Genomic DNA, 15,104 nt, shown 5'->3' with positions numbered 1-15,104 from the left:
ACTTGGGTGGGTTAAATGCGAGTGAGTTCCCTCCAATGACAAAATATGTCACTTTCATCATCTAAAAAAACAGTGCGAATGAACAGCAGGTGGGTAATGACATGAGTACAACTGTCTTCCAACAGATTGTGTCTTTGCTGTTGAGTCATGTGGTTCAGGAGTCCTCTATGAGACATGATGTGTTTCCATCCACAATCATAAATTGGACATGTTCCATTTGTTATGGGGCGCTTGCATTGTGAAATGTTAAAATTATCAAATGTGGGTAAACTCAAGGAAAGATGTATGCCCTAATAAAAGATAATCATATCCTTTATTTGCTGACAGTTTATTGACAACTGCATTTCAGCTATTGGACTGCCAGCACTTACTATGATGTGTATTTGATCCATAATGAATAGAAAGAGGATATACTTTTCATACTTTGAATATATACTGCTGATAATACTGTCCTTTTACTTGAGTAAGGTTTTAAATATAGCCTACATGGAGTGAGCTCTTTTTTACGATTATCAGTAGGCCTACCACACTAAAACTAACCCACTATGCAGGGTGGTACTACTGCATTTTGTGAAGTAAAACATCTAACCACAAAGCTAAGCAGGTGTCACAGTATTGTTCTGACATAATATGGCACCATGGGGGAAAAACAACATAAGCATATAGCAGTTCTTACCTCGGTTATTTCATGTGAACTGAATGAGACTTTTGTCCAGGAAGTCACCAGAAAGGGAGTCTGAGTTATTTAAATCTTGGGACAGGTTCATCCAGAACTGTGCGTGTTGTCTCCTTAAAAAGCCCCACCAGTTCTCCATTCTTTGGTTGTGATTGCTCAATCCATACAGATAACATCTGTGCGAAAGTTGTCCAGATGATCGTGCTCAAGAACATCTGCATTTGTTCAATGTAACAGTTATCGATTCTGAGGTCCGAACGAATTCGGGCAGCAGTTTCATTCCTTGATGACACCTCATCAATGAAGTATTGCGCGGTTATCCTGGGATCGCTGTTTGTAGAGTAGGCATGTAGCCATCACCATTTGTGAAAACCCATCTATTGCACCATTGATGCAGATCCCGTACGGTTTGAGTTTATCGTAGAAGTCTACACGCCACAAAACATTGGGCACATCTGGTACATACGCCGCCCAAGGCGCCTCAGCTACACACCGTGCGGATCCAATATTTTCCGCGGTCTGCTGATGGTCTCTTGAGTCACCACGTAGCCAGCCTGAATGCATTTCAACTGCATCATCTTGTATTCATGGAGCATGCTATATCTGTCCAGCTGATCCTGGAGAAATATTGCTATGTCTAGGAGATCTGAATGGGTTTTCTTTCTGAAGAACCGCAAAGTCCTCAGGTGCCTGCGTAAAACTGACAAACTTAAACTTATCATCTATGTGACTTAAAGACAGGACTATCTCCCAGTGTCTTAAACGGAAATCAAAGTAAAACTTGATTAAACTAAACAAGCCGGTCATGTTTGCTTCAGTCGAGCTCTCAATAAAGGAATGAATGCGTCTATTTCTACTCCAGTAGTCCGAAAAACAGAAAGAAAATCAGAAAAAAATACATTGAAAAACCAAGCATAAAAGTGAATTACTCTGGAAAACAAAACAAATACTCTGAAAAACAAACCATCCATCCATTTTCTATACCGCTTATCCGTCAGGGTCGCGGGGAAGCTGGAGCCTATCGCAGCTGACTACGGGCGAGAGGCGGGGTACACCCTGGACTGGTCGCCAGTCAATCGCAGGGCCAACACACAAAGACAGACAACCACACACTCTCACACTCACACCTAGGGGCAATTTAATGTGCATGTTTTTGGGATTGTGGAGGAAGCCAGAGTATCCGGAGAAAACCCACGCAGGCACAGGGAGAACATGCAAACTCCACATAGAAGGGCCCAGACCGGGATTCGAACCTGGAACCCTCTTGCTATGAGGCAAAAGTGCTAACCACTGCACGCCTGTGCCGCCCTGAAAAACAAACCAAAAAATAAATTATTAAGAAAAACAGAAATAATTAAAATAATGTAATATAATAATATAAGGTTTCCGTATGTTACACACAAATTTTACTTTTTATCATTTTTAGTCAGGTTTTATTTTAAACTCCCAACACTTGTTTCATACCATGTGCTTAGCAATAACCTACTATCATGCATCTGCATCATGAACATTATGGTCAGTTAGTGTGTTGTGTGATTTACTCAGAACATGTAGACATTCAGCTTTTAAAAGAAGTAAATCAAATCTGCAGCCAAAACTCACTTCCTCTGCTGAATTATTTACTCTACTTCTTTTTACTTGTGGGATTATTTGGGTTTGATGTGATCTTACATTGAATGTATTTATCTAATTTAGAGGTGTTTTCTGGTTGACTTTGTTGCTATATATTCTATTTATTGTTCTTACAGTAAATATCTCAGCTTGACAACATTTTTTTCACAACTCACAGCTGTGTGCAACATTTTCATGACTGTTTTTGCTTCCATTTAAAATGTTTTGCACAATCTTTCCTCCTTACCAGGATGTGATGCAGCCTCATCAAACTTGCTTCACAGGTGGTGGTTTTGTTTTAATTGAATGTGTTAAAAAATATGTTTGGAAGAATGTAAAGGGGAAACCTACCAAAGGTACTGCTGGAAGGGGTTTCAGGACAGTTTGAAAATAAAACTCTCTTTCTCTCATTTGTGTCCTCCTGTAATTCAAGCTGTTGAACACCACGTCATGCAAACCATTTAAACTTTAAATATGCGTTCCATTAAAGGTTTTGTTGGCAGGGAAGTTGAAAACTTTGTTTTCTCATATTCAAATTTTATTTTTTTCCTCATACAACAAGGCCACAGAGGCATTCAGACACATGAATACATCAGAATCAGAAAAGACTTTATTGCCATGTAAGTGAAGAGGTTTCACATTACTAGGAATTTGTCTTGGTGATTGGTGCATACATAGAACGTAACAGTAACATATAATTGAAGAATAAAATAAAATAAAAAATAAAAATAAAAATAAAATAGAATAAGGTAACACAAAATAAAATAAGTGAAATAAATATTTTTCTGGAGGTAGTCCAAAAGTAAGGTAGTGCAGGGTGGAGTATAGTGCAAGTGGGTGAGGTAGACAGTGCAAATGAACAGCAGGTGGACAGTGAATGAGCAAAATCAATTGCTAAGGTGCAGGGCAGCATGTTAGTCAGTTGGTGTTCAACAGTCTAACAGCACAGGGGAAGAAACTGTACTTGTGGCGTGAGGTTTTGGTCCGAATGGACCGTAACCTCCTGCCTGAAGGGAGTTTTACAAAGAGTCCATGTCCAGGGTGAGAAGGGTCAGCTGTGATCCGACCTGCACGCCTCAGAGTCCTGGAGGTGTACAGGTCTTGGAGAGATGGAAGGCTGCAGCCGATCACCTTCTCAGCAGAGCGCACAGCACGCTGCAGTCTGTGCTTGTCCGTGGCAGTGGCCCCAGCGTACCACACGGTGATGGAGGAGGTGAGGATGGACTCAATGATGGCTGTGTAGAACTGAACCATCATCTTGGCAGGCATCTTGAGTTTCCTCAGCTGCCGCAGGAAGAACATCCTCTGCTGGGCCCTTTTGATGAGGGAGCTGATGGTCAGCTCCCACTTGAGGTCCCGGGTGATGGTGGTACCCAGGAAGCGGAAGGAGTCCACCGTGGAGATGGGGGTGTCTGTCAGGGTGAGGGGGAGTGATGGAGCTGGCACTTTCCGAAAGTCAATGATCATCTCCACCGTCTTCTGGACGTTCAGCTCCAGGTGGTTGTTACCGCACCAGGACACCAGACGATCCACCCCCCTCCTGTAGGCGGACTCATCCCCGTCCGAGATGAGACCGATGAGGGTGGTGTCGTCTGCGAAGAGCAGAGGGGAAAGTACACAGCCCTGGGGGGTACCGGTGCTGATGGTCCGGGTGTCCGAGACATTCTTCCCCAGCCTCACATGCTGTTTCCTGTCTGTCAGGAAGTCAGTGATCCACCGGCAGATGGGGTCAGGCACGTTCAGCAGGGACAGCTTGTCTTGGAGGAGAGCTGGGCGGATCGTATTGAAGGCAGAGCTGAAGTCCACAAACAAGATCCTAACGTAGGTTCTCGGGGAGTCCAGATGCCGCAGGATGAAGTGTAGCGTCAGGTTGACTGCATCGTCTACAGACCTGTTGGCTCTGTAGGCAAACTACAGGGGGTCCAGGAGGGGGGTTGTGATGGACTTGAGGTGAGACAAAACCAGGCGCTCAAATGACTTCATGACTACAGATGTCAGTGCCACAGGTCTGTAGTCATTAAGTCCAGTGATCCTTGACTTCTTGGGGACTGGGACTATGATGGAGGCTTTGAAGCAGACTGGCACATGGCATGACTCCAGAGAGGTGTTGAAAATATCTGTGAAAACTGGAGTCAGCTCATCCACACAGTGTCTCAGGATGGAGGGGGACACACCGTCTGGTCCAGGAGCCTTGTGAGGGTTCAGTTTCCTGAACAGCTTGTTAACGTCCTCCTCCTGGATAAAGAAGGCTGTGGTGGAGGAGGGGGGGGTCCGAGGTGGATACTGGTGGAATGACTTCAGGGGTGTGGGGGGTGTGAATGGCCGTGTTGATGGGGTGAGTGGGGGTGTCAGGGCCGGCAGATAGTCCATCAAAGCGACAGTAGAACTCGTTCAGACTGTTGGCTAGTCGCAGGTCGTCAGTAGAGTGGGGGGCTTTGGGCTTGTAGTTGGTGATTTGCCGAAGCCCTTTCCACACAGAGGCAGAGTCATTAGCTGAGAATTGCTGTTGAATTTTCTCAAGTACAGTGTTTTGAGTACATTTGAGTACAGTGATTTAGCGCTTCTCACCTCCTTGCTAAACCTGTACTTGGCCTCTTTGTAGCTGTCTCTATCCCCACTCCTGAAAGCAGACTCTTTCTCTAGCCTCAGCTGTCTGAGTTTAGCTGTGAACCAGGGTTTGTCATTGTTACAACTCACCCTGGTGCGTGTTGGCACAATACTGTCCTCACAATACTGGATATATGAGATTACAGTATCTGTATACTCATCAAGACTATCTGTAGCAGCCCTAAACACGTCCCAGTCCGTTGAATCCAAACTGTGTGTGTCACAGAGCTTCCTTTATTGTTAAAGTCAGTCCTGAATGAGGATGCTTGAAATTCTGTGTGTGGGCGTGGATGTGCATGTGTGTGTGTGTGTGTGTTATTGCAATATAAAAATATTTAGACTTTAATCAGGCGTTCCAGGAAAGGTTGTGTTGACAGGGAAGTTGGAAACTTTGTTTTCTCATATTCAAAATTTTTTGAGAATGCTTAAAATTCTGTGTAAGGGTGTGTTTGTATAAATGTGTGTGTATAAATATGAACACAACACCTGGGCATTTTACACCGCTTTTGAGTCTGCTGTGCAGAGCTGTCTGATCAGCTGTGAGTAACGTTGCAAGTGGCTAATCCAGATTAACGCCTGTTTGTCGGATCAACATGGACAACCAAGAAGTCATGCCCGTGAATAAGGTAACAACAGCATCTCAATGCTACATTCTCAAGGTTATATAGATTTGAAGAGACATAACAGACTAAGAAAGAAGAGGAACCACAAGGAGGTTTGATGTGACACAAGGGTCACTGCATGACACACACAAGATCGTACTTTTCTTTTTCTGTTCTTTTGTTCTTAAGCTTTTGCTTAAAAGGTTACAAGCTTAAAAATAATTTTTAAAAAGTTAAAGTGGAAGACCGTGTGGTGTGGAATGAAGAAAAGATAAAGCGATGTCACCACTAATCACATGTTTGAAGCTCTTTACACTGGCTTCCTGTTTGTTTGAAATTGATTTTGACCTTTTAAAGTATCATATGGCCGATCACCTACTGGACCTACAGGACCGAACTGTAAGTCTGTACGAGCCAACACACAGTCAAGAGATCTTCAGTCAGTGGCCTCGTGGTTATCCAAGAGTCAGTACTAAAGCCCAGAGGTGGCCAAGCCTTTTCTGTCAGGGCCCAGAGACTCATCACTATTTTATCACGTAGCCTACTTTTGTTTAAGATAATTCTACTCTAATTTGTAACCTAACTGTTCCCATCTGCCTTGTTTTAAGCTTGTGTTGTTTAATTCCAGGTTTTATTGTTACGCAGCTAAGACATTGAATTATATAGATATAAAGTATGTGTCTTTGTTGAAAAATGTCTTCAAATATATAATATAATATACTGGCACTCCTCTGTTTGATAACGAATGGTGAATTAAGTATGTTTTCATAGCTCTTTGTTGTCCTGTCTTCTGCCAGGTGTTTAATGATCCCATCCACGGGCATGTGGACCTACACCCACTTCTCATCAAAATTGTGGAGACACCTCAGTTCCAGAGACTACGAAACCTCAAGCAGCTTGGAGGGACCTACTTTGTTTTTCCTGGAGCATCTCACAACCGCTTTGAACACTCGATTGGGTACGTCCTCAGATACGGGAACAAGCAACATTCCTTTTCTGTTGAGTACACATACAGAAATTAATAAATAAATAAATAAAACTAATAACATTACACGGCCACATAGGCTAACATTAACTGGTGAGACGAGACCAAGAATGGCTGAGGATGAATTAAGGTGGCTTACTCATACTAGATGTTTTCTCTTGAAATTTAAACAAGTCACAATTTAATCAAAACACCATATTTTCTGAAGCTGACTTTTTTGACCTCATGAAGTCCAGCTTGTCACACAAGAGCTAATGTATGCACCTCACAAGGAAAAAAACAATGACTTCCTTCAAGGGAAAACATGCTTTGTGTGAGACTGTAGTTGCAGTAAAACAGGTTGCTGGCAATGTGATGATGAGAAATATGGTTTTATTTTCTACAAGGGTTGGTTTGACAGATAATTATCTGGATGAATGGAGGTGAACAGTTGCGACATACACTCAATAGACAAAAGTATTGAGACACACCTCTTTTTGGGGCTGTTACCTCTTTATGGGGATTGGGCTGAGTCTGTTATTTCCAGTGAAGGGAAATGTTATTGCTTCAGCATACCAAGACATTTTGGCATCAGTGTGCATCAGTGCACAAAGCAAGATCCATGCAGACATGGTTGGATGAGTTTGTGGAAAATTTGACTGGCCCACACAGAGCCCTGACCTCAACCCCGTCAAACACGTTTGGGATGGACTGGAACAGAGATTTTCATCCAACATTAGCGCCTGAACTCACAAATCATCTACTGTATAAATTGGCAAAAATTCCCACAGAAACAAAAATCTTGTGGAAATCCTTCCAAAAAGAGCTGTCTATGTGTTTAGAATGCATAACGGCCAGGTGTCCCAATACTTTTGTCTATATTGTGTATCAAATGACCATGTTCATCTGTGCAGGATGGTCAGACAGCAGCTGTTGAGTGAGTCGACCTTAAAAACATCTTTTATTTATTCATTCATTTATTTGTCAATATATAATTTTTTTCAATGCCATGTTTTATTTTCATTGTATATTTTGTATGGAGAGAGTTGTTCTGTTGTGTTCCAGAGTGGCTTTCTTGGCAGGACAACTTGCGCAAGCTCTGCAAACTGGACAACCAGAACTCAACATCTCCGACAGGGACATCCTTTGTGTGCAGATTGCTGGGCTCTGCCACGACCTGGGTGAGTGGTACACATGTGCTCATACTTTCAACATTCACAGTACAGGGTGTGAACATGGTGTGAGAATAGAAATAAATAAACATATATATAAAATTATATGTATATTATTTTACTTCATTTTTTTCCTTGTTCAGATAGTTCACTCACAGTAACTTTTTATTCCCCCCTCCTCCAGGACATGGGCCATTCTCCCATATGTTTGATGGGCTGTTCATCCCCAAAGCACGTCCAGGAATTACCTGGAAGGTAGGAAAGTGTGATTATAGTTCTCTTGTCCTTGTCCAGAGAGAACCTTTGAGCCAGAAAACACTTGTGGATTAGTAATTTCATTACTGATTTATTAGTGGATAATCTACTTTCACATTTTCCCACCTTTTCTCAGTGGGAAAACGCAGTCTCCTCCTGTCTTCTGACTGCATAATTTCCTCTGATTAGCAAAGTGTTTGCGTTGTTGTGTTCTGCTCTGCCGGGGTTTCAAACTGCTCTAATGATTCATCACAAAACAATTGGCAACCAAGAAGATACAAATAAATGCCTCTTAATAGCCTGCCCGCTATCTGCTTTGAATAGTGTGTCTTAAAATAAGTGAACAACTGCTCTAATGAGACATTTTCAAAACGAGTAACATACTGGAAAAGTCAGACTAACCCATCATATCTGCTATCCTGACAGTAGACAGTCCTTAGACTGGCTATTTTTGAAAATGAACTGGCCAAGGCCTCAAGCTCTCACCCACTGTGCAGATTGTTCATTTTTCTACTTCATATTGAAGTTGACTGCAGCTGACCCAGAGTCCAATAGATTTTACCCCAGGTGAAAAATAAAGAATAAATAGGTGTATTCCTAAATAAACTAGATTCCCTCTTGGGTGCTGACTGTAAGCACAGCTAATTTTAGTCTTGATTAAAATTGGTGAATGAATTATTAACCTGATTTATCATAGTAATAATGTTCTGATGGCGTGACATTACAGCATCAACAGCATCGTCTTTTACAGAGACTTTGTAATTGCTGACTCTTAAGGCTGCTGTGTAAAGCAGTTATTGTTACCTGATTGTAAACATGACAGCTGAGGTCTAAGATAGTGACTGCACTGTTCAGAGTGAACCACCGATAAGCACTGCTAAGCACATGGCCATTATGAAAGTTAGGACCGCAGACCTGCTGCCTGACAAACACGAGAGATAAGGTTATTATTAACTTCTGTGTCCTGTCATGTTTCAGCTGAAATAAGATCTTTCTATTTGAGTAATGAGTCAGTGTGCTTTCCTTTTCAATTCGTGGTCATTCACCTCCCTGTGTGATATTACAACTCTGATTCTGTTGCAGCATGAAACTGCCTCTCTGGCCATGTTTGACCACATGGTGGAGGTCAATGACCTGAAGTCTGTGATGGAGCAGCACGGCCTGGTGCTGTCTGAAGACCTGATCTTCATCAAGGAACTGATTGCTGGACCATTGGACGCTAATGCAGCCAAAGGCAAGAAGGTATCCAATGTGACTTTACGGTTTATGGTGAACAGATGACAGTGTGTAAATGTGAATTACTTATCTCATGACACCACCCTGAATTTCAATTATGACACAACCTTCAGGACAAAGTAACATTAACATATAGCTTCTGTCCTTAAGATTATATATCAAAGCCCATGATTTCTTCCTTGTGGTAGGCAAACCTGTGATGTCCTTCATTTGGGTTCACACATTTCCTGATTGCAGATGTCAGGTTGACTGGCCCATAGATCCTCATTTAATTCTGAGAGAGAGGATTTCTTGGGGACCAGGATGACTGTGGAGCTTTTGGGGCAGACAGGAACTTCACTCAGCTCCACTGCCCACTGTGTAAATATGGGGTTCAGTGAAGACTTTCAGATAGAGGGCTGATGTGCCCTCTGAGCCTGATACTTTTATTTCCTGGTCTTCTGTCTCTGAAAGAGCTGACACACATCCTGTTCACAGATCCTGAATACAGCTGGGAGGGGTGAGGGAGGCGAGAAAATTGTGCAAAGACGCTTGTTGTATTCATATATAGAACATTTATCCTACGTTGTTGTACATACTTGACCTATTGTTGTACATCATACCTACTTATTCATTAATGTGTTTAGCTGTATGTATATTTATTGTACGCCAAGAGCCACTGCAAACCTAAGTCATATTCTTTGTGAGCAGAAACAAACTTGGTCAGTAAAGCTGATTCTGATGTCCCTGTTGTCTGTCATCTCCGCAGTGGCAGTATAAAGGCCGTCCAGAAGACAAATCCTTCCTTTATGAAATCGTGGCCAACAAAAGAAATGGAATTGATGTGGACAAGTGGGACTACTTTGCCAGGTTGAGCTTTTTCAGCTGTTAGTTAATTTACTAATTGTTTTCTTAGTTATATATTAAATACTCATTTATTTCTGTTACATGACCGATTCTTGCATGTATTTTTCCACTCTGTTTCTTCTCAGGGACTGCCACCACCTGGGCATCCAGAACAACTTTGACTATCGCCGCTTTATAAAGTTTGCCAGGGTGTGTGAGGTGGACGGAGAGAAACAAATCTGCACTAGAGACAAGGTGCAGACAGCATTACTTTTTTATCAGCTTTTACAACAGCAATCCGTTTACACAATGAGACTAAAATACAGGCATTTCTTTAACAGGAGGTGGACAATGTGTGTGACATGTTCCACACCAGGAACCGTCTCCACAGAAAAGCCTACCAGCACGCAGTGACCAAGATCATAGAGACCATGTGAGTAGTTATTCACTCCAGGATGGCTGGTTGTCTTAATGTCAGTGAAAATGTTCTCAGAAGTGATAATAATGTTGGGTATGTTCATCAAGGATCACAGAGGCCTTTTTTAAAGCAGACAAGCACATCCAGATTGAAGGCTCTGGAGGGAAGAAGTTCACTCTCTCCACAGCCATAGAAGATATGGAGGCCTACACCAAGCTGACAGGTCTGTAGAAACCACCGTGTGCTGTTAACTTGAGTTTTAACATTAAAATGCATGACAGATGTTACGTCACATCAGTTCACGGCGGAACTTTTAATTTTTATACAAAGCTGGATAGTTTTAATGAATAATAATTTCTCATATTTTATTTGTTGTAATTTTGTCTGTGTTTTATGTCTCTGATGCATGTAACACAGACATGATCTCATCATATCAGGAAGGACTCTACTCATCCCTTTATCAGCCCAGCTTGTTGTTGTTTTTAGTTATTTTTACAGTAAATTCTTCCTGAAAACCACCATCATTTATAATATGTAACCATAAAGTCTGAAATAAAGAAACTCACTGAATGATTTAGTGACTTTGGTGTCTTTGGTTGACTTTATCTGACCTGCCCCCTACTGTTCATCCTGTAGATGGTGTGTTTGAACAAATACTGAACTCTTCGTCCAAGGAGCTGGCTGAGGCGAGGCAGATTCTACACAACGTTGTCCGTCGACGCCTCTATAAGTGTGTGGGTCAAACTCAGGCTGAGGAACCCATAAGTGTCACGCAGGTGTGTGTTTGTTTGTGTCTTCGTATGGCTGCATTATAATGCACATCTGATTGTCACAGCACAGGATGCACATCATCCATATCTGTATTGGCTACGAAATTAAGTTATCTTTAGGAGCCTGTTTTTGTTTCATGCAGTTTATTCTGATGTGTGATTGTCAGCTGATCTTGCAATGTATTCCAAGATGCTTTGTCATGTGGAGCTGCAGACAGCAATAATCTCCATGAAGAGAGTCTGAGGTGATGTCTTCAAATGCAGTAGCTTGTTTTGTCTGATCAAAACTCAGTGATATTTGATTCAGTGAGTGAAGCATCGTATCCTCACTTTTGCACAGCCAGAACCAACTCGTTAAGCATTTTGGCTCAGTATTTAATTGCTAAGCTGATTATCAGTATAGTTTACAATTTGCTGTCAACTGATCATTTTAGTTTTTTATGTGTCGATGTAGCTGATGACCTTCCTCTGCCTGATCTATGAATCAAAGATGCTTTTCTCACGATTGAATAGTGTTTGTATAGCAGTCTACATTGCCTGCATGTATGTTGTGCCCAGATTTCATGCGCACTGCACAGAATGTAATGTTTTTGTATTATATGAAGATGAAAGCCCATCTGATATCCCTGCTAAGGTGTAACGAGTAACATCTGCTTTCTCCTCTTATAAGGAGATGATTCTCTCCTGGGAAGCAAATTTGGCTCAGACCGTCCCTCTGAGTGGCGCCCAAGATGTCAGTCTAAAGCCAGAGGACTTTGTAGTTAGAGTGAGTTTTGATCTAATTGCTTTACATCTAATCCAATCCATTCACTGAAAGCTCCAAACCCTTTGGTTCTAGCTACACTTGATGATCAAAAAACGTTCCCCTTTCTCTGTTGTAGGTCATTCATATAGACTTTGGGATGAGGGAAAACAACCCCATCGACAACGTGCGTTTCTATTCCAAGGACGACCCAACCAAAGCCACCAAGATTCCAGAGGAGAAAGTGAGAACTGAAGACCACAGAATTCAAATCTTAATCTTTCTTTGTCTGAGCTTCAACATACATTGCTGTTTTTTTCCCTTATGTGCAGATTCTTCTTGATGCATAGAAACTGTTTGTTGCTGTCTCAAAATAAACTCTGTGCTGCTGTCCTTGTCAGGTGTCTACACTTCTTCCAAGGCAGTTTGCTGAGCAACTGACCAGGCTCTACTGCAAGAAGACAGATGCTGAAAGTCTGAAGGCAGCCAAGGAGTTTGGCAAGTGGTGGGAGAATGAGTCTCTCAGCCTCAGGTAATATTTACATCTGTTAGAGTGTATCTATTCTATTCTGTTAAAAAAAAAAAGGTAGAGGCAACCAAATGGCCAGTTATTTATATTATTTTACAGTATGCTCACAAATTCATCAGGTCTGAGGTAATTCATCAGATTTCTGAAGGGGAAAGGCTGATCATAAAGCACCACCAGCTCCATAATTTCCCTCATAATTGCTTTGGTCTTTTCACTGCTCATACCAAGGGAAGACAGGAGAGGCTGCTGGCTTGTGTGTGACACTGAGCTCTGGCTAGCTTTAGCTTTAGCCGCTTTTCATTTGCTAACTTCTTCAAACTGCGCAGGTTCAGCTGAGTGATGGTGTTTTAAGTTTCTAATTAGGTTTTTGTTCCCGACGTTTTCATGGTAGCGTCTCCACGGTTTACTTTGGCCTTACGTGTATTAATTGCGAGCTTTGTGTCTTCTTCACTCACAGTGAAGATGTGGTTAGCTGTGATGTTAATGTTTGCACCGTTGTGCCTTTGATATTTGGATTTGGATTTTTACGAACACAAATCCCACCTCATGTTACACACATATTTTAGTTTTTTTAGTCAAGTTTTATTTTAAAATTCCCCTGTGCATCTGGAGCTGCAAGTGTCCCATTTTTAAGTTGACTTACTTGTTTCATACCATGTGCTTAGCAATAACCTACTATCATGCATCTGCATCATGAACATTATGGTCAGTTAGTGTTGTGTGATTTACTCAGAACATGTAGACATTCAGCTTTTAAAAGAAGTAAATCAAATCTGCAGCCAAAACTCACTTCCTCTGCTGAATTATTTACTTCTTTTTACTTGTGAAATTATTTGGGTTTGATGTGATCTTACATTGAATGCATTTATCTAATTTAGAGGTGTTTTCTGGTTGACTTTGTTACTCTATTTATTGTTCTTACAGTAAATATGCTTGCATCATAGGTGGTGGTTTTGTTTTAATTGATTGTGTTAAAAGATATGTTTGAAATAATGTAAAGGGGAAACCTACCAAAGGTACTACTAGACGGGGTTTCATAATGTGGTATAATTTCTATGTAAGTTGTGATGAGCTAAAGTTATAGTATGCAATGCAATACGATAGCATGAACTGGTCATGCTATGTTTCCATTTAAGATTGAAAGAAAAGCAAGATACAGCTGTATTAAAAATGATACAACTGGTTAAGGGCCTGTAAGCTATGGAAGGTAAAACTGTGTAATTGTGAAACTGTTTTATGGTAGTGAAACACTGTCTATGGTAGCCATACTCTGTCAATGTAATCTCATTATAATTGCTGTGAGCCTGAAAAAGAACATTTATTGTAATCCTGCATAAAACAATTATTTTTAAAAAATGGCACAGAAAGAGGCCTGGAAATAATGGTGTCTGGTGCCAGCCGAAACATAGGCCAAAACTGGAAGGCAGCCCAGAGAGAAGAACTAATGCTGTAAACTGTGCTGAAGAAGCAAATAAAAATAAATAAATAAAGACAAACAGGTGCAAGATAAGGCCAGTGGAAAGTCCCCAGAAAACCTGGGGCAAGCTGACCTAATGGTGTAAAAAGTCACCACCCAATCCACAATTTGACACAGCTACACCTTAGAATTTACTGTAGTGTGGCTTTGAGTCTCTGCTCTGAGTCCACACCACAATAACAATTACAAAATAAAACTCTTTTTCTTTCTCTTGAACACCACAAATGGGCTATACAAATAAAAATGGGCTATACAAATAAAATTGACTTGACTTGACTTGACCACATCATGCAAACCATTTAAACTTTAATTTACAGTTGTTTTTCCACAGACAACAAGGCCACAGAGGCATTCAGTGTGTGTGTGTTATTGCAGTATAAAAACTATGAATACATGAGAACAACTTCCCAAGTCTGTATATGCATGGCAGATCATAAGGAAACAGGCAGTAGTAATGCAATACTTCTATAAAAGATATTGTAGTGCACTGAAATGAAACAGTGACTTTTAAAACGAGTATAATTAAATAGAATAATATATCTGTCTTTAATATAAAAATGTCTCTTTGTCTTACCTTGAGAGTGTCTTAATGTTGAGCTGCAGGGGGTGTTTGGTAACAAAAAGGGAATTTTGTGCTAAAAAACTAAGTAAAGGAGGTCTCCTCAGATAAGCTTTAAATAAAACTTTGAACAAAACAAGGACTGTGGATTCTCTTTCTTACATTAAAGGTGCAATAGAAGGGGATATTTTCATGGCCAGTTTGAACAGGAGAAATGTTTTCAGTAAGCAGAAACATGTTCCAGTCAGACATTTGTTATCACACCTAAGAGACTTTAACAAAGATTTCCCAGCACAACAAAGGTAGCCCATTATAAGCTGCCCAGTGGTATGAAATGGTGAACACTTCCTGTATCCTCAGTGGGCATGGTGGCCTCTGCCTTCATACCCCCTGAGCATTTTTCACAATAACATATTAATACAGTGAGGACTATTGCTTGCCTGTGTCAAAACAACACAACATGCAGAGGCATCCTTTGTGTGCAGATCGCTGGGCTCTGCCACGATCTGGGTGAGTGGTACACAAAGGGTGACCAGATCCCAATTCACCAGATGTGGGACAATGTGGGACAATTTGGGATACCGATGCATCAAGGTAGTCTAAAATAGATTTTAAAAAAATAAATATTTCTATTCTCCCCCTTAGCTTATAATATTACTAT

General features: G+C 41.1%; 1 protein-coding gene across 1 annotated transcript; it reads left to right on the top strand.

The window, feature by feature from the left end:
• The first annotated feature begins 5,355 nt into the window (after positions 1–5,355).
• Positions 5,356–14,579, top strand: LOC124063449 (deoxynucleoside triphosphate triphosphohydrolase SAMHD1-like). The gene is made up of 13 exons (XM_046397127.1): positions 5,356–5,520; positions 6,294–6,454; positions 7,526–7,641; positions 7,817–7,887; positions 8,971–9,129; positions 9,872–9,972; positions 10,095–10,203; positions 10,290–10,381; positions 10,474–10,589; positions 11,003–11,142; positions 11,807–11,902; positions 12,018–12,122; positions 12,280–14,579. The coding sequence occupies exons 1-13, from the start codon at positions 5,488–5,490 to the stop codon at positions 12,412–12,414; spliced, it is 1,434 nt and encodes a 477-aa protein (XP_046253083.1). The 5' UTR covers positions 5,356–5,487; the 3' UTR covers positions 12,415–14,579.
• Positions 14,580–15,104: the final 525 nt, after the last annotated feature.

This window comes from Scatophagus argus, chromosome 8, assembly GCF_020382885.2.
Source record: "Scatophagus argus isolate fScaArg1 chromosome 8, fScaArg1.pri, whole genome shotgun sequence".
NCBI lineage: Eukaryota > Metazoa > Chordata > Actinopteri > Scatophagidae > Scatophagus > Scatophagus argus.
This window is presented reverse-complemented; position numbering and strand designations above follow the sequence as displayed.